This window comes from Oncorhynchus nerka, linkage group LG20, assembly GCF_034236695.1.
Source record: "Oncorhynchus nerka isolate Pitt River linkage group LG20, Oner_Uvic_2.0, whole genome shotgun sequence".
Lineage (NCBI taxonomy): Eukaryota > Metazoa > Chordata > Actinopteri > Salmoniformes > Salmonidae > Oncorhynchus > Oncorhynchus nerka.
In genome coordinates, this window is record NC_088415.1 from 60,942,964 (window position 1) to 60,967,384 (window position 24,421).

General features: G+C 40.2%; 2 protein-coding genes across 2 annotated transcripts in view; both read left to right on the forward strand.

Moving 5' to 3' along the window:
* LOC115102887 (solute carrier family 26 member 6-like) overlaps positions 1 to 16,631 on the forward strand; it is a 32,474-nt gene extending 15,843 nt beyond the window's left edge. The window contains exons 13-19 of the mRNA XM_029623302.2: positions 507 to 599; positions 5,966 to 6,073; positions 7,153 to 7,284; positions 12,289 to 12,495; positions 12,914 to 12,968; positions 14,612 to 14,760; positions 14,883 to 16,631. Of these exons, the coding sequence (XP_029479162.1) occupies positions 507 to 599; positions 5,966 to 6,073; positions 7,153 to 7,284; positions 12,289 to 12,495; positions 12,914 to 12,968; positions 14,612 to 14,760; positions 14,883 to 14,909 (771 nt within the window). The 3' untranslated portion in view covers positions 14,910 to 16,631. The remainder of the gene's footprint in view (positions 1 to 506; positions 600 to 5,965; positions 6,074 to 7,152; positions 7,285 to 12,288; positions 12,496 to 12,913; positions 12,969 to 14,611; positions 14,761 to 14,882) is intronic.
* Positions 16,632 to 19,595: 2,964 nt separating this feature from the next.
* LOC115102888 (solute carrier family 26 member 6-like) overlaps positions 19,596 to 24,421 on the forward strand; it is a 36,877-nt gene continuing 32,051 nt past the window's right edge. The window contains exon 1 of the mRNA XM_029623303.2: positions 19,596 to 20,020. Coding sequence (XP_029479163.1) covers positions 19,881 to 20,020 — 140 coding nt within the window. The 5' untranslated portion in view covers positions 19,596 to 19,880. The remainder of the gene's footprint in view (positions 20,021 to 24,421) is intronic.

Genomic DNA, 24,421 nt, shown 5'->3' on the forward strand with positions numbered 1-24,421 from the left:
TCACGTGATACATTTTCACAACTTTTAGTCCAAAACAGATCATCAAAAAGGTAGTTGTTTCAAAACTCTAAGTACATTTAACTGACCAACTACAACAAAATCATACGTTCCTTTTTTTCACCAAACTTAATCAGTGTTTCATCTAGAAATACATGTTTCACATTGCAGCACATGTTCATATAAAGTATTTGCCTTTTACAATGCAGAGTTCACACTGCTTTACTTTAATAGAGTCATGCAACGATTTCAGTGGTTATGTGGTGAACAAACAAAATTAATGCACAAGGAAAGGTTTTGAATGCAAGAATGTCCATGTTACAATTGTTACCAGTTGACTTTTGTACTAAGAGTTTGGGAAATTCATCACATACTTTTGAAAATAAGACCAAAGCAATAAAACAAAACTGTAATATGTAATTAGGGGGGTGTCAGTGGGTTATTCAACAGTGGGTGTTAAAACGACCATTTATTGAAGTCCCCTGTTTGTGTGTTGGTTTGTCCCACAGGCTAAAGAGATACCAGGTATCACCATCTTCCGTTCCTCCACCACAATGTACTATACCAACGCTCAGCTATACCTGGACGCACTGCAGGAGAAGGTAGTGTTATTCTTTTATGACCGGTATACGCCCACACCTTTTAAAATACTTAAAACAATTCTTAAGGAAAATGATTTCACTCATATTGTAATTAATTATAGGTCATATCATTGAAATCTGTAAACATTGGGCAGTTGCTTTAAATACATACATGATTAGTACAATTGGCCAATTGGAAACTTGCTTGACGACAAGGGCAATATTGGTCACACCTTTTTTACAGTTGTTATTACTCGTAGCCTATGCTATTTAATAAAATGTAGTTTCAATCCACAATGGACCCCTACAACTGACGAACTATATCTCAGTTTTGGAACATTTTGGTGATATGGAGAGGTTGTGTAGTCGATCAAATCGAATCAAACTTTTTTGTCACATACGCCGAATGCAAGTGTAGACCTTACCGTGAAATGCTTACTTACAAGCCCTTAACCAACAGTGCAGTTCAAGAAGAGTTAATAAAATATTTACCAAATAAACTAAAGTAAAAAATAATAAAAAGTAACACAATAACGAAGTTATATACAAGTGGTACCAGTACCAAGTCAGTGTGCAGGGGTACAGGTTAGAGGTCATTTATACATGTAGGTAGGGGGGAAGTGACTATGCATAGATAATAAACCGTGAGTAGCAGCAGTGTACAAAACAAATGGAGGGGGGGAGTCAATGTAATTTTCCGGTGGCCATTTTATTAATTGTTGAGCAGTCTTATGGCTTGGGATAGAAGCTCTTTAATATCCCATTGGTAGGATAATCGTAAACGTAGGTTATCAATTTCATTTTCCAATGATTGCATGTCAGCAATTAGAATTGATGGCAGTGGGAGTTTACTCGCTCGCCTACAGATTCTCAAAAGTCAGCCCGATCTGAGTCCTCTTTTCCTCCGTCTTTTCTTCGTGCAAATGACGGGGATCTGAGCCTGTTCCTAGGAGAGCAGTATATCTTTCTCATCGGACTCGTTAAAGGAGAAATCATTCTTCCAGTTCGTGTTGAGTAATCCCAGTTCTGATGTTCAGAAGTTATATTCGGTCATAAGATACTGTAGCAGCACATCGATATGAATCATCCAGAGTCTTGATATTACATACAGACTATAAGCAAGTAGCCTAGCGCTTAAAACCTGTTATGGATCATGTGCATTTCCGCAGCTTTTTGTTAAAAATCGCGCAACATTTCAGTGTCCTGCTACTCATGTCAGGAATATAGTATATGCATATGATTAGTATGTGTGGATAGAAAACACTCTGACGTTTCTAAAACTGGTTAAATCACGGCTGTGACTATAACAGAACGTGCGTTTCATCGAAAAGCGCAGGAAAATCTGATCACTGAAAATGGGAAAATATATCCATGTGCCACTTGAACCTATTGTTGAATGGGAACCACATTAAATGGGGCCAAGGTTGCAATACCTACAGCTTCCACACGATGTCAACAGTCTTGTCATTTGCCTAGGATTTGTTTCTTGGTCAAACGGACACGAGGCAGAACATTTCTTCCGGTCTCCGACAGGATGTTTTGGTTGAGAAATATTTGGACATGATATCAGGACGTGGAGCTATTGAATATACATCGCCCCGTGATCATTTTGATAGATTATTAACGTTTACTAATACCTAAAGTTGCATTACAAAAGTATTTCGAAGTGTTTTGTGAAAGTTTATCGTCGACTTTTTTAATTTAAAAAAATGACGTTGCGTTATAAAACTCAGTTTTTTCCTTGATTACACAGTCTTCATAGATCGATATCTAGGCTATATATGGACCGATTTAATCGTAAAAAAGACCCAATAGTGATGTTTATGGGACATCTAGGAGTGCCAAGAAAGAAGCTCGTCAAAGGTAATGAATCCAGTACTTTGGGATTGCATGCTATCAGATAATAGCTTCTCATGCTTTCGCCGAAAAGCATTTTACAAATCTGACTTGGTGGATAGATTCACAACGAGTGTAGCTTTAATTCAGTACCTTGAATGTGTGTTTTAACCTCTTAAGTCGACCCTCTACTTTTTTGAACATTCTGTTAAAAATTGCGCAACATTTCAGCGCCCTGCTACTCATGCCAGGAATATAGTATATGCATTTGCTTAGTCTGTGTGGATAGAAAACACTCAGACGTTTAAAAAACTGGTTAAATCACTGCTGTGGCTTTACCAGAACGGCATTTACATCGAAAAGCACAGGAAAAACTGATCACTGAAAATGGGAAAATATATCCATGCGCTACTTGAACCCATTGATAAAGGTGAACCACAATTAATTGACTGAGGTTGCAGTACCTACAGCTTCCACACGGTGTCTAGAGTCTTGTCATTTCCCTTCGAGTTTTTTCTTGGTCAAACACATGCAGGACACCGTATCTCCTCCGGTCTAGGACCGGATATTTTCGTTGAGTTTCTAGCCGGACATTTTTCCAGACGGACAGCTAATGATCTTTACATCGCCTCCTGATGAATTTTATCGCTTATTAACGTTTACTAATACCTAAAGTTGCATTACAAAAACGTATTTCGAAGTGTTTTGTGAAAGTTTATCGTCGACTTTTTGAATTAAAAAAAATGACGTTACGTTTTGAAACAATGTTTTTTTCGTTTATCACACAGTCTACATATAACGATATCTAGGCTTTATATGGACCGATTTAATCGAAATAAAGACCCAAATAGTGTTTATGGGACATCTAGGAGTGCCAACAAAGAAGATGGTGAAAGGTAATGAATGTTTTCTATTTTATTGTGCGGTTTGTGTAACGCCGAAATGCTAATTATTTTGTTTACGTCCCCTGTGGGTCTTTTGGGGTGTTGCATGCTATCAGATAATAGCTTCTCATGCTTTCGCCGAAAAGCATTTTAAAAATCTGACTTGTTGCCTGGATTCACAACGAGTGTAGCTTTAATTCGATACCCTGCATGTGTATTTTAATGAACTTTTGAGTTTTAACTAATACTATTAGCATTTAGCGTAGCGCATTTGCATTTCCAGAGCTCTAGTTGGGATGCAAGCGTCCCGAGTAGAAGCAACAGGTTAATGAAAGTTTGAGTTTTATCAAAAACTATACGTGGCGCTCTTGAAATTTCCGCTGATTTGATCCCCGCAGAGGGAGCTAGTCCCTAACAAGAGCGTTAGACGAGAAATCAAAAGTTTGGTGGTTCGAATTCCCGATCAAACTTGGTAAAAAAATCTTACAATGTGCTCATGAGCAAGGCATGGAACCCTAATTGATCCTGCAAGTCCCTCTGGATAAGAATGACTGCTAAATGAGTTAAATGCAACTTAAGACAAAGGAGATGATTGTGGACTACAGGAAAAAGAGGACAGAGCAATTTTCATCGATGGTCTGCAGTGGAGCAGGTTGACAACTTCAAGTTCCTTGGTGTCCACATCACCATGACAAATCCTATTCCCCCCCAGGAGACTGAAAAGATTTGACATGGGTCCTCAGATCCACAAAAGGATCTACAGCTGCACCATCAAGAGCATCCTGACGGGTTGCATCACTGCCTGGTATGGCAACTGCTCAGCCTCCGACCTCAAAGCATGACAGACGGTAGGGCTAATGGCCCAGCCCATTCCATCACTGAGGCCAATTATCTTGCAATCCTAGACCTCTATACCAGGCGGTGTCAGAGGAAGGCCCTAAAAATTGTGAAAGACTCCAGCCACCATAGTCTTAGACTGTTCTCCCTGCGACCACACGGAAAGCGCTACCGGAGTTCCAAGTCTAGGTCCAAGAGTCTTCTAAACAGCTTCTACCCCCAGGCCATAAGACTCCTGAACATCTAGTCAAATGGCTACCCAGACTATTCGCATTGCCCCCTCCCCACCAATGCCACTCTCTGTTGTCATCTATGTCACTTTAATTAACTCTACCTACATTTACATACTACCTCAACTAACCGTATCCCAGCACATTGACTCTGTACCGGCAACCCCCTGTATACAGTGGAAGTTTACATACACCTTAGCAAAATACATTTAAACTCAGTTTCACACAATTCTTGACAATCAGAGTAAAGATTCCCTTTCTTAGGTCAGTTAGGATCACCACTTTTTTTAAGAATGTGAAATGGCAGAATAATAGTAGTGACATCATTTTCTGGAATTTTCCAAGTTGTTTAAACAAACTATAGTTTTGGCAAGTCAGTTAGGACATCTTCTTTGTGCATGGCAAGTAATATTTCCAACAATTATTTACAGACAGATTCATTCACTAATAATTCACTGTATTCCAATTCCAGTGGGTCAGAAGTTTACATACACTAAGTTGACTGTTTCTTTAACAAGAAATTAGTGGAGTGGTTGAAAAACAAGATTTAATGACTCCAACCTAAGTGTATGTAAACTTCCGACTTCAACTGTATATTGTTATTTTTTTCTACTGCTCTTTAATGACTTTGACCTTTTATTCTGATCCGTATTTTTTTAACCGCACTGTCGGTTAGGGGCTCGTAAGTAAGCATGTCACTGTAAATTCTACACCTGTTGTGACTAATAAAATGTTATTTGATTTGATTGAAATGAACAATATTAATGTCAGTTGAGAACTCTGAACATTCCAGTAATAATAAGATACAAAATCAGTACTCATCTGAAACATAATGTGCATAGGGTTCTTTGGTTGAAGGGTTCTACTAGGAATATTCAGAGTTGATGACAACGCAACGACTATGAATTAACTTGAGACAACGGCATGCCATATTAGGCTGGCTTCACTTGCTTGTGGGAAGTTGTCAGTCTGACGTGGATGTGTTCATGTGCTTTAGTACTCTGAACAACTCTTCAACCAATAAGATTTTAGATAGCTTGCTAACATTGCTAATAATGAAGTTAGCTAGCTTGCTTAACATTGACAATATGGTCAGACTAGCTTCATTATTCATATTGATAAGGAATTTGTCGTCATCTTTTGGTTGAACGAGTAAAAGGTCAGTGGTGAAACGTCACAACTCGGGAAATCGGGAAACAACATTTTCTCAATTTCCCACTTGTCATTCTGACTTGGATTCGGGGTCATTCAATTGAAATTTCCAACTGGGAACTCTAGGAGCTTCTGATAACTCCAATAGGACGTGGCCATGAAACACGTTGATTGGCCAGTGAGTGGCCATGCCCTTGTCACACCTACAACGTATTTATTAAAACAGTCGTTTTGTGCCACTTCCACCTATTGCACACATTTTTCTGACACACCCCTGTGGTTGAATATGTGTTATTAGGAATTGTGGTTGGGCGCGGGTGAACAAACAGCTGACCCACGTATGACTAGTGTTTGTGTGTCATTCTCTCAATAGCCCTCTTTCTCAGAATTGCTTTCTGTCTCCTTCACTCTCTTTATCTCAAGCCCTCCATTTCATTTTCTTACACAGAGTGGAATTGACATTGGAATGCTGCTGATGAAAAAGAAGAAAAGAGACACTGAAGAAAAGAGAAAAGACGAGAAAGAAAAAAACAAAGCCAAAAAAGAGGCAAAAAAGGTATAATACATGTCCAACACACATATCAGCTGATGTACGAAGGGATATATACATACATTTATCTCATTTAACACCACCGTTCAAAAGTTTGGGATCACTTGCTTCTACACCTGTATTGCTTGCTGTTTGGGGTTTTAGGCTGGGTTTCCGTACAGCACTTTGACATATGAGCTCATGTACGAAGGGCTATATAAATACATTTGATTTGACTTAGAAATGTCCTTGTTTTTGAAAGAAGAGGACAAGTGTCTAGTTTGAGTGTTTAGTTTGAGAAACAGACGCCTCACAAGTCCTCAACTGGCAGCTTCATTAAATAGTACACACAAAACACAGGTCTCAACATCAACAGTGAAGAGGCGGCTCCGGGATGCTGACAATGGGACCAACCTGATATGGATGTTTATATAGACAGGGTTTTGATATCTAGGCAGAGTTGCACAGAAAAATCCATATCTCAGACAGGTCAATAAAAATAAAAGATTAAGATGGGCAAAAGAACAGACACTGGACAGAGGAACTCTGCCTAGAAGGTCAGCATCCCGGAGTCGCCTCTTCACTGTTGATGTTGAGACTGGTGTTTTGCAGGTACTATTTAATGAAGTTAGTTTCTAGGCTGTTTCTCGCATGGAATAGCCTTAATTTCTCAGAACAGGAATAGACTGACGAGTGTCAGAAGATAAGTCTTTTTCTGGCCATTTTGAGCCTGTAATCAAACTCACAAATGCTGATGCTCCAGATACTCAACTAGTCTAAAGGCCAGTTTAATTGCTTCTTTAATCAGGACAAACAGTTTTCAGCTGTGCTAACATAATTATAAAAGGGTTTTCTAATAATCAATTAGCCTTTTAAAATGATAAACTTGGATTAGCTAACACAACGTGCCATTGGAACACAGGAGTGATGGTTGCTGATAAATGTAGATATTCCCAAAAAATCTGTCGTTTACAGCTACAATAGTCATTTACAACATTAACAATGCCTACACTGTATTTTTGATCAATTTAATGTTGTTTTTATGGTCCAAAAATGTGCTTTTCTTTCAAAAATTGTTAGTGACCTTATTTCTCTTCCCTTCCCAGAATGGTGTGAATGGATGCCTACCCAACAATACAGTCCATCCAGATGACAAGAGGGATGAAGAGAAAGGTTCCCCAGACCTGAAATTGAACCAGACAGCCATTGCCCTAGTTGACCGACCCATCAACGGACAGGTGTGTAGTGTAATGTACTACAGTATAGTGAGGCATTAAAGCAAAACAATTGTGTAGATGTTTGTACCCTGAAAAGATTCAGATATGGAGCCACCCCAGATTTGGCCCCTGGGGCGTGGCAGCCATTTTTCAAAATGGCAGCATATGGCAACAATATTTAAAACAGATTGTTTTGAGATAAACACACCAAATCTGGCACAGAAGTAGATTTATGTATCCTGAAAATATTTACATGTGGAGCCACCACACATTTGGCACCTGGGGTCCATGGTGGCCATCTTACAAAATGGCCACTGTCGGTAATAAAATGTTACAATTCTGAGGGCCTTTTTTGAGATACACGCACCACATTTGACACAGAGGTAGATTAATGTGTCCTGGAAAGATTTTGATATGGATCCACCACATAGTTGGCCCCTGGGGTCGTGGCATGTTACACAATGGCCGCTGTTGGTAATACAATGTTACAGTACTGAAGGGCTTTTTTTAGATAAACTTACAAAAGGAGGCATGCAGGTGGGGCAACCCAGCTATATTGTGTGCAAGTAAAGAGAGCTCTACATTATTATTATGAGATGAATTCTATGGAGGCTGTGCTGTGTCTGTGTATACGTATGAATATTTCTGTTTTTTGATGTTTCGTCTTTATTTCTAAACCTTTCCCTTGGGAATTTATAAATGTATAAAAACAGATGGGAAAGAAATAGTGTGGGGGAAGAGTTAAATTATTGACAGACTGGCTGTGCAGTCTCGCTGTTCTACTGGTCACTCTTGTGGCGATGGATGGGATTGTCGGCCCGGGTGGCAAGTGTCTTGGACCCTCCTATTCCTGACCAGTGTCATATGGTTGGACCCATTCTGGTATGTGTGTGCATGGGGGTGTGTGTGGGGGGCGGACATGTGTCTAGGCGGGTGGGCATGGGTACACATGTACGCACACATAGAGTATGCTCGAGGGTAATGCCTGCCATTGGTTGATATGCAGAATACAGTTGAATACAGGGATTTAGGTCAAGTCCAAGGCCAGGAGTTTATTTTGCCACTAGTAAATTAGCTGGGTAATGTCAGGGCTTTTGATGCTGTACTCATCTCTTTCTATTCGGTGTATGGCTCCACTGACCCAGTAAGTATTTTTGAATGATGATTTTAGAGGTCCCTGAGGGTGCATGAAATGCTGTCTCAGTTACAGCAAAATCCAAGTCAGACTAAACTCTGTTATAGACTTTAATTTATTCCAATTGTAGTCCATTATAATCTGCTGGAATTAGAAACACTGGTTGAAATTAAAATATTATGCTTGACAGGCACATATCTGACTGAAACACAACCTGAGATAATAGTTCACAGCAATTGTGAACTATTCCACCACAATGGCTGGGATATTTTCCAAAGTAGCTTTAGTGGCCATTTGTTAAATGCTCATGTGGTAGGACGTGAACCCCGGTCTCAACCATTAAACCAAAATATGATTCTGTGTTTGGCTGTATTCATCTCAGAAAATGTATTTATTCTACAATTTGGCCTACTGAAATATTCTGTGTTACTGTTACAGTTTTTGGTTTTCAGGTGATCCAGGGCAAGAAGTATAGACCAAAAATATATCAATCAATCAAAGTAGTATAGGCAATAACTTTTTGTAGATTAAAGGTTTGTAAAGTGGTGGTACAGTCTGCAACCTTTTTTATTTAAATGTATGTCACGATCCAGGGTCCAAATCTATGATGGGACTATATCTACACTGGGGCAAAAAAGTATTTAGTCAGCCACCAATTGTGCAAGTTCTCCCGCTTAAAAAGTTGAGATGCCTGTAATTTTCATCATAGGTACACTTCAACCATGACAGACAAAATGAGAAGAAAAAAAATCCAGAAAATCACATCGTAGGATTTTTTATGAATTTATTTGCAAATTATGGTGGAAAATAAGTATTTGGTCACCTACAAACAAGCAAGATTTCTGGCTCTCACAGACCTGTAACTTCTTCTTTAAGAGTTTCCTCTGTCCTCCACTCGTTACCTGAATTAATGGCACCTGTTTGAACTTGTTATCAGTATAAAAGACACCTGTCCACAACTTCAAACAGTCACACTCCAAACTCCACTATGGCCAAGACCAAAGAGCTGTCAAAGGACACCAGAAACAAAATTGTAGACATGCACCAGGCTGGGAAGACTGAATCTGCAAAAGGTAAGCAGCTTGGTTTGAAGAAATCAACTGTCGGAGCAATTACCCTGGGGTGGCAGGGTAGCCTAGTGGTTAGAGTGTTGGACTAGTAACCGAAAGGTTGCAAGTTCAAATCCCCGAGCTGACAAGGTACAAATCTGTCGTTCTGCCCCTGAACAGGCATTTAACCCATCTTTGAAGATAAGAATTTGTTCTTAACTGACTTGCCTAGTTAAATAAAGGTATAAAAAAATAATATTAGGAAATGGAAGACATACAAGACCACTTATCATCTCCCTCGATCTGGGGCTCCACGCAAGATCTCACCCCGTGGGGTCAAAATGATCACAAGAACGGTGAGCAAAAATCCTAGAACCATACGGGGGGACCTAGTGAATGACCTGCAGAGAGCTGGGACCAAAGTAACAAAGCCTACCATCAGTAACATGCTACGCCACCAGGGAGTCAAATCCTGCAGTGCCAGATGTGTCCCCCTGCCAGTACATGTCCAGGCCTGTCTGAAGTTTACTAGAGAGCATTTGGATGATCCAGAAGAAGGTCATATGGTCAGATCAAACCAAAATATAACTTTTTGTTAAAAACTCAACTCATCGTGTTTGGAGGACAAAGAATGCTGAGTTGCATCCAAAGAACACCATACCTACTGTGAAGCATGGGGGTGGAAACATCATGCTTTGGGGCTGTTTTTCTGCAAAGGGACCAGGACGACTGAAACGTGTAAAGGAAAGAATGAATGGGGCCATGTATCGTGAGATTTTGAGTGAAAACCTCCTTCCATCAGCAAGGGCATTGAAGATGAAACGTGGCTGGGTCTTTCAGCATGACAATGATCCCAAACACACCGCCCGGGCAACGAAGGAGTGGCTTCGTAAGAAGCATTTCAAGGTCCTGGAGTGGCCTAGCCAGTCTCCAGATCTCAACCCCATAGAAAATCTTTGGAGGGAGTAAAAAGTCTGTGTTGCTCAGCAACAGCAACAGTCCCAAAACCTCACTGCTCTAGAGGAGATCTGCATGGAGGAATGGGCCAAAATACCAGCAACAGTGTGTGAAAACGTTTGACCTCTGTCATTGCCAACAAAGGGTATATAACAAAGTATTGAGATAAACTTTTGTTATTGCCCAAATACTTATTTTCCACTATAATTTGCAAATAATTTCATTAAAAATCCTACAATGTGATTTTCTGGATTTGTGTCCCCCCATTTTGTCTGGCATAGTTGAAGTGTACCTATTACAGGCCTCATCTTTTTAAATAGAAGAACTTGCACAATTGGTGGCTGACTAAATACTTTTTTGCCCCACTGTAAATATTTTCAGGGTACATGTATTTTCCTCTGTGCCAAATTTGGTGTGTTTATCACTGACAGTGGCCTTTGTGTAGATGGCCCCCACGGCCGATCATTCAGAGTATCTCTACCGCTCTTGCTGTCCCTAGAGTTGAAAACGGCAGGTCTGTGTCAAGGGAGCACGTCCGGTGAACAGGCCAGGGTTCCATAGCCGCAGGCAGAACAGTTGAAACTGTAACAGCAGCACGACCAGGTGGACTGGTGACAGCAAGGAGTCATCAGGCCAGGTAGTCCTGAGGCATGGTCCTAGGGCTCAGGTCATCAGAAAGAAAGAAAGGATAGAGAATTAGAGAGGGCATAGTTAAATTCAAACAGGACAGCGGATAAGACAGGAGAAATACTCCAGATATAACAGACTGACCCTTGCCCCCCGACACAAACTTTTGCAGCATAAATACAGGAGGGGTCGGGAGACACTGTGGCCCCGTCTGACAATACCCCCGGACAGGGCCAAACAAACAGGATATAACCCCACCCACTTTGCCAAAGCACAGCCCCTACACCACTAGAGGGATATCTTCAACCACCAACTTACTATCCTGAGACAAGACCGAGTATAGCCCAACCTGGACAGGAAAATCACGTCAGTGACTCAACTCACTCAAGTGACGCAACCCTCCTAGGGATGGCATGGAAGAGCATCAGTATGCCAGTGACTCAGCCCCTGTAATAGACAGAGAATCCCAGTGGAGAGAGGGGAACCGGCCAAGCAGAGACGGCAAGGGCGGTTTTTGCTCTAGTGCCCTTCCGTTCACCTTCACACTCCTGGGACAAACTATACTCAATCATAAGACCTACTGAAGAAATTAGTCTTAAATAACGACCAAAAGGTCGAGACTGAGTCTGCTTCTCTCACATGGATACGCAGACCCTTCCTTAAAAATGGAGCTCCATAGGAGAAAGCCCAGCCTCCAGCTGTTTGCTTAGAAATTCTAGGGACAGTAAGGAGGCCTGCGTCTTGTGACCATAGCGTAGGTTTAGGTATGTACAGCAGGACCAAATCATAAAGATAGGTAGGAGCAAGCCCAGGTATTGCTTTGTAGGTTAGCAGTAAAACCTTGAAATCAGCCCTAACAGGAAGCCAGTGTAGAGAGGCTAGCACTGGGGTAATATGTTAAACATATTTTGGGTTCTAGTCTAGATTATTGCAGGCGTTTTAGCACTAACTGAAGTTTATTTAGTGCTTTATCCGGGTAGCCGGAAAGTAGAGCATTGCAGTAGTCTAACCTTGAAGTGACAAAAGCATGGATTAATTTTCCTGCATCATTTTTGGGCAGAAAGTTTCAGATTTTTGCAATGTCACGTAGTCTAAATCTGTGGTGGCTCCATATCTAAATATTTTCATGTTTCTCAAAATAGACCTTCTGAATTGTAAAATAGTGTTAGCGTATATGGCTAGCCCATAATGCTTTTGAAATGTGTATTTTATCAGAGCAGAGTAAAGTGTGAAACTCTGTCTCTCTGTCAATCTAAGGTGAACTGGGGTTTTGAGCAGCAAGGTAACCGGTTCGACCAGGACTCTAAAACTGATATTCATGGCGATGATCACATGACCCAGATGTCCAGTACCGGAAGAGATGGAGAGATGGGGAGGACCTCCGTCAACAACACACACACCATCATCCTGGACCTATCCACAGCCAACTTTGCTGACACGGCCACTGTGAAGACACTGAAAAATGTATGAGTGTGTGTGGTTTTGAACAATGGTGATGAAGGAGTGGGGTTCGAGCACAAAGGGGATAGAGAGGAGACAAGGAAAGAGAGAAAGAGGTTAGGTTCACAGATGTTTTCAGAAATGTGTTATTGTTAGTTTCTTTGTATCCAGTCTTCTTATGTAACATTGTTTGCAGTCGCTCTCCTGTGTGGCCTTGTGCTCAAAACAACCAAAAGGTCTTGTTTTCTGTGAGTTGGCAGGCCTAAATTATATTTTATGTACCCTATGTACCTAAGAGGCACAGATAGAAAGAGGTGGAAATGAAGAGGGATGGAAGAGAAAAACAAGATAAATCCAAACTGGTGTAACAAAAACAGTCGCTGAGAGAAACATGGACTTCTTATTTGACCTTCTCTATCTCTCACTTTCTCTTTTTTTGCAGATATTCCTAAACTACAGAAAGATTGACATTGACATTTATTTAACTGGATGCCAAGGTGAGCATGTGTCAGTGGAGGAACATCCTCTTCATTGAAATTCTGAAAACAGTCAAACATATATGTAACATAAACTATACTAAATATATTCACGTCCCCAAATAATTTATTAAACAACACAGTTTAGCAATGAAGGTCTACAGTATATTCAACAGCACTCTGTAGCGTAGCACCGTAGTTTCCATCCTCCTCTGGGTACATTGACTTCAATACAAAACCTAGGAGGCATGTGGTTCTCACCCCTTTCCATAGACTCACACAGTAATTATAATAACTTCCGGAGGACATCCTCCAACCTATCAGAGTTCTTGCAGTATGAACTGACATGTTGTCCAGAGAATGAACATAGTACTGAAAGCATAAGCTACAGCTAGCTAGCAGTGCATAAAATGTGGTGAGTAGTTGACTCAGAGCGAGAAAGAAAATAGTTGTACAGTTTTGAACAAATTAATTATCAAGTGAAGGAGAAGCAAGAAATAGAGAGAGATTTAGATTTTTTAAATTCTTTACTCTTACTTTCTTAGCTAGCTAGTTTAGCCTACTCACACACCCGGCTCAATCTCAAACAGAGAGGGATGCTATGTTAGCTAGCTGGCTATCCAACACTGAAACTCTTCCAAGTCAAGGTAAGCTTCTGGTTTTATTAATTTATTCCTACCAGGGCCCACTGGTGTAACTGCTCAACTGCACACTATACTGCATAATTGTAGTGGGTTTACTAACGCGTTAGATCTAGTAGCTATGTTGATTATGACGTTAATATGGTGACAACAATGTAGGCTGTATGTAGAGGTTAGCGGTTATTATATTAAGGTTTGGCTTGGAAAAGTTTTTTCGCCTGGTCAAAGACAGCGGATATGTTGTTACTGAAGTCCACAAGCGAAGGGAAAAGGTGAGGAGGAAAGCGCGTAGATGCTAGAAGGAATTATAGGTGGCTGATATGAAAGTTAAATGTGTTTGCTTTTGATCAGGGGTTGTATTCATTCCACAAATTCTGTTGAAAAATGTTTATTTAACGCTAGCAAACGGAGTGAAACAGGGATAAACATGTATTTTATTTTACCAGCTAAGTTGACTGAGAACACATTCTCATTTACAGCAACAACCTGGGGAATAGTTAGAGACAAGAGGGGATGAATGAGACAATTGTAAACATACCTGAATTTGTCCAAGAAAAACTATCATTTGCAACTGTTGGACTAATAATTACACAATAAATCAGCTAGATGCTGACAAGAGTGTGCAAGGCAGTATTGAATGTGTCAATATCTGTCACCTTGATTACTAAAATGTATCTTAACCTGTGTACCTACATGGTAAACGTTAATTCATATGCTAGGTTGTAGCAACCTCATGATGGATATTGGAAACATTTGAGTATCATGTAGTAGCCTAAACCTATCGTTGTTACGTTGAGCTGGGTGAATGGAAAAGGAATGACAGTCATCCAATATGCTGTAATAGAAACACTGTAAGGCCATGCTCATAAAAAAGTATCGTCATCCCTCATCTTAAAATGGCACCGACCGCCACTGGTATGTGTGGTAATTCAGGCTCCAGCGCTCTGGTCGTAGCTTGTGTTGTCTGTGTGTGTGTTTGGGGTTCACATGTGTATTGTCTAACCTGGTTTGTCTCTCCTCCAGTCTGTGTGGTGGAGCAGTTATCGAGTGCAGGCTTCTTCTCTGAGTCCATCCCTAAAAGCTGTCTGTTCACTACGATCCACGACGCGGTGCTACACAGCCTCCAACTGCATGGGGCCTCAGGCGTACCCATCATCTACGAGTATGCTCTGGTGAGTGGAGCAGACTTTGAGCTACTTTCTTGTTATTATTTCTTAGGCTACCTAGAAATGCATTAGTTCATATAGTCAAAGAATCATATCTTATGTTCTGACCCTATCTCCTCTTCTGTTAGGACTTGACCTGCACTACCAAGATGTAACCAACAGGGATCACTTTGTTCCCCTTCCACTCCACCTTCATCTGCCTGGCTTCCCATTGGTTCCCCTCACCTCTTTCCTCTCCGTGAAAGACAATGCACCACCGTGTGTGTTTTGCCGGTTGGACCAAGGCAGTTCCCCCTTCATGTTATGTTAAATAACTAAACACAAAATACCTCCCCGAAATAAAACTATAAAACTCCCCAATATATTTGTCAGCCACCTAAGATGTGTCGTCTAGTCAGCAGTTCACTTCACCTCCCCATCCCCGTCCCTCCCTTTAATCCATTCCTCCTAGGGCCAGTGTGTCCCAGACAGTAGTATGTCCTGTACGTCAGGGGCCTTCTCCCATATATATATACACATACACACACATACATACATATATATACATACATATATATATATACATACACACACATACATATATATATACACACACACATACATATATATATATACATACATACATATATATATATACATACACACACACACACACACATAAATATACTTATATATTTATATACATACACACAGTTCCAGTCAAAAGTTTGGACACACTCATTCAAGGCTTATTCTTAATTTTTACTATTTTCTACATTGTAGAATAATAGTTAAGACATAAAAACTATGGAATCATGTAGTAACCAAAAACGTGTTAAATCAAAATATGTTTAACATTTGAATTTCTTCAAAGTAGCCACCCTTTGCCTTCATGGCACACTCTTGGCATTCTCTCAACCAGCTTCATGAGGTAGGCACCTAGCATGCATTTCAATTAACAGTTGTGCCTTGTTAAAAGTTAATTTGTGTAATTTATTTCATTCTTCATACATTTGAGCCAATCAGTTGTGTTTTAAAAAATAAAGAAAAACCCTTGAATGAGTAAGTGTCCAAACTTTAGACTGGTACTGTATATATATATAACACCCTTGCCTTTCATGAACAAACACTCACACTTGCCTTTTTTTCTCTTTTTGCACTGACTTTGCTGATAGCTACTTTGAGGAAAAATGTACTTACTCTCACTGAGATGTGGTTGTCCCACCTAGCTATCTTAAGATGAATGCACTAATGGTCAGTTGCTCTGTATAACATTGTCTGCTAAATTACTATAATAAAATTGGCTCTAGCTAACTCCTCTGTCTCTCATAAGCTAGGGTTATACGGTTTCAATACCAAGGGGAAACATACAATGGGTAATTTCTTAGGCCTCATTGCTGATTTTGAAAATTATGTAAATCATGGTAGTTCAATATCCACTGAATGAGTATGAATAGCAGCTATTCACTCTTATCCAAAGGTGTTTCTATCATATCACTGACAACTTTAGCATTTTAGCAACAACACAGCATCCTTCTCCTAATCCAGCTAACGTTAGCCACAACAAATTGGAATTTGTAACATATCATACAGTCCAGGTTGGCATCACGTAGCCTTGAGCCACATCTATACATTGTGTATTTCAGGGTCAAATGGAGTATAGTTCTTCCCTAGTTTGAACACTGTTATAGAGCTAATCTCTTTGTATCTTCCTAAAGAGGATGTGAATAATTCATGTTAATGTGCATTTTGAACATTTTACTAAATTGTTCATTTCCTGATCTACTTTGAATACGATTTGTAATTTTCTAGCATTGATCGAACACACACTCCAATATCTTAAAGTCAAAATTCTTGTTTGAGTACATGGCTAAATAAACTTGAGTAAAATGAGCAGATCTGTTGTGTAATTTATTGTGTTTATCTGTTTCATATTCAGCACTTGTATGATTGAATACACTTCTGAAGCATAGCTGCACTCTTTATTTTCTCCAAAATAATATCCTACACATTTCATCATTAGTTACACATTGCAGACTAGGTGAAACGTATTGTGTCCTTGAGCAAGGCGCTTTGCCCAAATTGCTCCTGCAATTGCTCTGGATATGAGTGTCTGCTAAATGACTAAAATGTACATGTAAATGTTTTAGTCTGGTCCCAGATCATATCTCCTGACTAATCATGACATGTAGTTGGTTCAAGACCATACTGATCTAAGACCAGGCTATGTGTGACTCTCTGATAGTAACCGTCAGTGATTGAGCTTTGAGTGTATCTGCAAATCCATATATTTGTTTCACTTCTTAAGGTATAGGGGGCAGCATTTTCAATTTGGATAAATAGCGTGCCCAATTTCAACTTCCTGCAACTCATGCCAAGAATATAAGATAATTATATTTGGATAGAAAACACCCGGAAGTTTCTAAAACTGTTTGAATCATGTCTGTGAGTATAACAGATTTTATGTAGCAGGCAAAACCCAGAGGACTAACCGTTCAGTTTTTTTTATGTCTCTGTCTGTTCACTGATTTCTCATTGGCAAACAATATTTCTTAGGAACTTGTTTTCAGTTCCTACCACTTCCACTGGATGTCACCAGTCTTTGGAATTTGGTTGAGGTTGTTCATTTGTGCAATGAAGAAGTAGGGCCATCCTGGAACAGGGTAACGCTGTTGAGAGTTGACCAAGACTTGAAAAGTAGTGTTAGTTTCCTCTCGTGCTCTATTGAAAACAGATAGACCAGTCTTCAATTTGATCGATTATTAACGTTTAAAAATACCTAAAGTTGTATTACAAAAGTAGTTTGAAATATTTTGGCATAGTTTATAGGCAACTTTTGAAATATTTTGTAGTGACGTTGCGCCAAATAAATTGACATTTTCGATATATTTGGACGGAATTAATCGAACAAAAGGACCAATTGTGATGCTTATGGGACATATTGGAGTGCCAACCAAAGAAGCTCGTCAAAGGTAAGATATGTTTTATACTTTATTTCTGCTTTTTGTGTAGCGCCTGCTGGGTTGAAATATGCTACCCTCTTTGTTTACTGTTGTGCTATCATCAGATAATATCTTCTTGTGCTTTCGCCGAAAAGCCTTTTTTTTAATCTGACATATTGGCTGGATTCACAACGAGTGTAGCTTTAATTGAGTATCTTACATGTGTGATTTAATGAAAGTTTGATTTTGCGCTGCATTTTCCCTGTTTTTTGCCCAAGTGGGACGCAACCGTCCCCTATGCCATAAGAAGTTTTAAACACACGCCACTAATAAATGGAATCCTCCGTTCAGGAGAAAAGTGATGAACCATGATCACACCGCGTATGACTGGTCTAATACTTAGTATTTCAGTCGTGAGGTTAACTCCTCCGTTGATAACATAGCTATGAAGTAGACTTCTTCATATCTACCACCACTACAATAGTGGAAGACAATGACTGGTAGTAAAACCAGTACAGACTCCCTCGACACCAATTCTGACTGACCTCCAGGAATTGACCTGAAAATTATGTGACTACGTCAGACTCATTCTGAACAAGTTGTAATCTGCCAGGATACTTGGTTTCCTTCCCTTGACATGTGTGCTTGCGTAAGCATAAACGCACATGCACAATGGAACATCTAGGATTTATGCTAGGATCACTTAAGGGTTCGAGCAAAATACCAGCCTTAGTAAAGTTGAACATTTATTTTGAGGCATTTGACTCTACAGCACTCACCAGTTTTCAGAAAAAGTTATCAAATTAATTGTTTACCTTTGATGATCTTCGGATGTTTTCACACACACAACAAATGTTCCGTTTGTTCCATAAAGATGATTTTTGTATCCAAAATACCTCTGTTTGTTTGTCGCGTTATGTTCAGAAATCCACAGGAAAGAGCGGTCACGACGACGCAGACGGAATATATATATATAATCAATAATATATCAACCGCAAATGTCTTTCACAGTTAGGAGAGGGGAAAACAATGGCTGTCAAAATTCTATTGCGCGAGCAAAACTCATGTGACCACTTAACGCGATGTTATCGTTCTGGCTCATTTTTCAAAATAAAAGCCTGAAACTATGTCTGAAGACTGTTGACACCTTGAGGAAGCGATAAGAAAAGGAATCTGGTTCATATCCCTTTAAATAGAGCAAAGGGAGGCTATGGAACATGGAGTTTTCAAAATAGAATTCACTTTCTGGTTTGATATACCTCAGGGTTTCGCCTGCAATATCAGCTCTGTTATACTCACAGACAATATTTTGACAGTTTTGGAAACTTTTTTTTCTATCCAATACTAATGATAATATGCATATATTAGCAACTGAGACTGCTGGCCGTTTACAATGGGCACCTTTTCATCCAAGCTACTCAATACTGCCCCTGCAGCCATATGAAGTTAACCGTTATTAGTTTGATTACCCTGACATAAAACGTGTAGTGTATTTGAGGTTGAAAAAGTCTTCTGAAGTTTGTAATTTCCACTTTGAAATTTCAGACTTGATTTTCCATTAAGAAAAATGTATCAACACCTACGAAAATATGAATTTATTACAATCCACATAATAATTCACATTTCCTGTTGCTGCAGGATTATTTTCCTGTCTCAAAGTAAGATCCCATACTGTAACTAACTGCAATGTTGTTTATCCATCCTCTGTTCTCAGTAGTCACAGTGGTAAATCCCAGCAACAAATAAATGTGTATTTGGGTTTATTTGGCTTTTCTATAACCAGCGAATTTTCTTGGGAACAGTCATATTTAGACAACATGATGCCATGTGTGTTGTTTTTACATAAACAGCCACTCCTTTCCCTTTTTGCAATATATCACACCTGAAAATATTTTAACCACAAATCTCAACATCCTTATTAGTCAGCCAAGTCTCTGTTCGAACCAGAATATCAGGGATTGTGTCCTGCACCCAGATATGAGGAAGGTCCAACTGAGATACAAACAAAGACACAGCCAGGAGTACACTCAGACTAACTTGGAACATAGAGTAGCTTTTTTTTGTACCTCTTATCAGGGTGTTTGACAGTTTGTTGATAATTGTGAGACCTTTGTGAGAGGTATTTCCTCCGCACACTGTTTCAGACTAGGACAGACAGAGAGACACACAAAGCAATAAACACACAGACATTCAGTGTTGGAAGACATGGGAGTTGAGGAGCAGAGGGCTGGGGAGTTTTACGTGGAGAGGGATGTTTTGAACGAGCTTTGCTTGGATGAGTTGGCCAGAAGACGGACTCACTCCACCAGACCTCTCCTGAAGGAACAGGTGAAAGATTCCCTCAGGTAAGATAGTAACATCCCATTGGGCACAAACGGATTGAATCAACGTTGTTTCAATGTAATTTGTCAACGTATTGTGATGTGGAATTTAGTAAAATACATTGGATTTGCAAAAGTCATCAATGTAGACTGATTTAGAGGGTGAAATTTCAACAACGGGATTATGTCATTGTAACCAATTTTCAACATAGACAAACCTTGCATAAATGTCTCTCCAATTAAGAACTCAAGACATTCACTATTGCAAATTAAAAGTAAATATACTTGATCAATCATATATCATGCTTTTTAGGCCCATGTCTTCAAAAGCTATCATTTCATTTCAACCCAGGATTCAACAAGAAAATTTAAAATCGGCCTAGGGTTTAAAGCTTTGGTTGATTTCACATCTCTATTGCAACCAAACATCTAAGTTAAAGAATAAGCCTAATTCAAATCAAACTTTAAATAAAGTTTGATCTGATTTGGGGCTCGATTCAATCTGTATCGTGGAAGTTTATTATAATAGTGGGATTTAAATTAAAAACCAATGTTCGCAGAGACTGCATTCATGGTAAATGCTGCATATCTGGGCTCAATCAGAAATTACCTTTAAATTTCAATCGCGCTATAGCACTAAACTTCCACAATATGGATTCAATCAAAATGTAATTTTATTGGTCGTTATACACATATGTATCAGACGTTATTGCGGATGTAACGAAATGCTTGTGTTCCTAGCTCCAACAGAGAAGTAATATCAGACAATGCACACAAATCTTATTCCATTCCTTTACATTTGTGTGTATTAGGTAGTTGTTGTGGAATTGTTAGATATTACTGCACTGTCAGAAAAGTAAAATAATAGAATTAAGATATACATAAATATTAGGATTAGCAATGTTGGAGTCCGGAGTGTATGTATATACTTTATATATACAGTGCATTTGGAAAATATTGAGACCCCTTGACTTTTTCCACATTTTGTTACGTTACAGCCTTATTTTCCTCATCAATCTACACACAATACCCAATAATGACTAAATATATTTTGCAAATATTGCAAAATATATATCACATAAGTATTCTGACTCATTACTTTGTTGAAGCACCGTTGACAGCAATTACAGCCTTGAGTCTTCTTGGGTGCGACGCTACAAGCTTGGCACCCCTGCATTTGTGGAGTTTCTCCCATTCTTCTCTGTAGATCCTCTAAATCTTGTCAGGTTGTATGGGGATCGTCGCTGCACAGCTATTTTCTGATCTCTCCAGAGTTGTTTGATCGGATTCAAATCCGGGCTCTGGCTGGGTCACTCAAGGACATTCTCGTCTGTGTGCTTAGGGTTGTTGTCCTGTTGGACAGGACAGTCTGAGGTCCTGAGCGCTCTGGAGCAGATTTTCATCAAGGATCTCTCTGTACTTTCCTCAATTCATCTTTCCCTCGATACTGACTAGTCTCCCAGTCCCTGCCACTGAAAAACATCCCCACAGCCTGATGCTGCCACCACCATGCTTAACTGTAGGGATGGTTGCAGGTTTCCTCCAGATGTGACACTTGACATTCAGGCCAAAGATTTCAATCTTGGTTTCAGAAAATCTTGTTTCTCATGGTCAGAGTACTTTAGGTGCCTTATGGCAAACTCCAAGTGGGCTGTTGGTCACAAGCACATGGTTAGCAGATGTTAATGCCAGTGTAGTGAAATGCTTGTGCTTCTAGTTCCGACAGTGCAGTAATATCTAACAAGTAATCTAACAATTCCCCAACAACTTTGAAATACTCACAAAGGGGTGAATGAGAATATGTATACAAGTATATGGATGAGCGATGTCAGGAGCGGCATAGGCAAGGTGCAATAGATGGTATGAGGTACAGTTTATACACATAAGAGAAGTAATGTAAGATATGTTAACATTTTTAAATTAGCGAGTGATCCATTTATTAAAGTGGCCAGTGATTTGAGTCTCTATGTAGGCAGCAGTCTGATGACCTTGAGATAGAAGCTGTTTTTCAATCTCTCGGTCCCAGCTTTCATGCACTTGTACTGACCTCACCTTCTGGATGGAAAAGGGGTGAACAGGCAGTGGCTCGTGGTTGTTGTCCTTGATGATCTTTTTGGCCTTCCTGTGACATCGGGTGCTGTAGGTGTCTTGTAGGGTAGGTAGTTTGCCCCCGGTGATGCTTGTGCAGACCTAACCACCCTCTGGAGAGCCTTGTGGTTGAGGGAAGTGCAGTTGCCCTACAAGGCGGTGATACAGCCTGACAGGATGCTCTCGATTGTGCATCTGTAAAGGTTTGTCAGGGTTTTAGGCGAAAAGCCCATTTCTGGAGGCTACTGTGTTCTTGAGGACCTTCAATACTGCAGACATTTTTTGGAGTCCCTTCCCCAGATCTGTGGCCTCGACACAATCCTATCTCGGAGTTCTACGGACAATTGCTTCGACCTCATGGCTTGGTATTTGCTCTGACATGCACTGTCAACTGTGGGACCTTATATAGACAGATGTTTCCCTTTCCAAATCATGTGCAATCTATTGAATTTACCACTCCAATAAAGTTGTACAAACATCTCAAGGATGATCAATGGAAACAGGATGTACCGGAGATGAATCTCATAGCAAAGGTTCTAAATTCTTATGTAAGTAAATTAGAAACATTTCTAAAAACCCGTTATCACTTTGTCATTATGCGGTATTGTGTGTAGATTGAGGAAAAATAAATATTTTAATACATTTTAGAAAAAGGCTGTGACACATCAAAATGTGGAACAAGTCAAGGGGTCTGAATACTTTTCCCGAATGGACTTTATATACTGAAGAAAAATATAAATACAACATACAAGAATTTCAAGATTTGAGTTACAGTTGAAATAAATAAATTAGGCCCTAATATATGGGTTTCACATGATTGCGCTGGGGCGCAACCATGGGTGTTCCTGGGACTCAGTCAATTAGATTGAGTTTTTCCCCTACAAAAGGTCTTTATTACATACAGAAAAACTCCAGTTTTATCAGCTGTCCTGGTGGCTGGTCTCAGACGATCCTTCAGGTAACAAAGCCGGATGTGGAGGTCCTGGGCTGGCATGGTTACATGTGGTCTGCGGTTTTTAGTCTGGTTGAGCGTATTGCCAAATTCTCTAAAACGATGTTGGAGGCGGCTTATTGTCGAGAAATGAACATTAAATTATCTGGCAACAGCTCTGTTGGACATTCCTGCAGTCAACATGCCATTTACACGCTCCCTCATAACTTGAGACATCTGTGCAATTGTGATGTGTGACAAAACTGCGCAATTTATAGTATCTTTGTATTGTCCCCAGCACAAGGTGCACCTGTGTAATGATCATGCTATTTATTCAGCCTCTTGAAATGCTACACCTGTCAGGTGGATAGGTTATCTTGGCAAAGAATACATTTCTCACTAACAGGGTTGTAAACAGATTTGTGCAAAACATTTAAATAAGCTTTTATTGTTTATCTAACATTTCTGGGATGTTTATTTCAAATCATGAAACATGGGAACAACACTTTACATATTGAGTTAATATTTTTGTATGCAGTACCTGTCACGGCTTTCTTCCTGGGAAGGAGAGGTGGACCAAAACGCAGCGTGGTTGAAGTTCATGGTTCTTTAATAAGATACACTTAACATGAACAAACTACAAAACAATAAACGTGAAAACCAAAACAGTCCTAACTGGTGCATAAAACACAAAGACAGGAAACAATCACCACAAAATACCCAAAGAATATAGCTGCCTAAATATGGTTCCCAATCAGAGACAACGATAAACACCTGCCTCTGATTGAGAACCACTCTAGGCAACCATAGGCTTACCTAGACAACTGAACACAACCCCATTAATCTAATAAACCCCTAGACAAGACAAACACAATAAATCACCCATGTCACACCCTGGCCTAACCAGAATAATAAAGAAAAGATAACTAAGGCCAGGGCGTACCAGTACCCCCCCAAAGGTGCGGAATCCCGGCCGCACACCTAAACCCATAGGGGAGGGTTTGGGTGGGCCACTGTCCACGGTGGCGGCTCTGGCGCGGGACGTGGACCCCACTCCACCATAGTCTTAGTCCGCTTTTTAGCGTCCTTTGAGTGGCGACCCTCACCGCCGACCTTGGCCTGGTAACCCTAACAAAGGACCCACCTGGACGAGGGGTGCCTCATTACTGAGTAAGCTCAGGACCGAGGGGTGCCTCATTACTGAGTAAGCTCAGGACCGAGGGGTGCCTCATTACTGAGTAAGCTCAGGACCGAGGGGTGCCTCATTACTGAGTAAGCTCAGGATCGAGGGGTGCCTCATTACTGAGTAAGCTCAGGACCGAGGGGTAGCTCAGGACCGAGGGGTAGCTCAGGACCGAGGGGTAGCTCAGGCAGGTTGACGGCTCTGGCGGATCCTGGCTGACTGG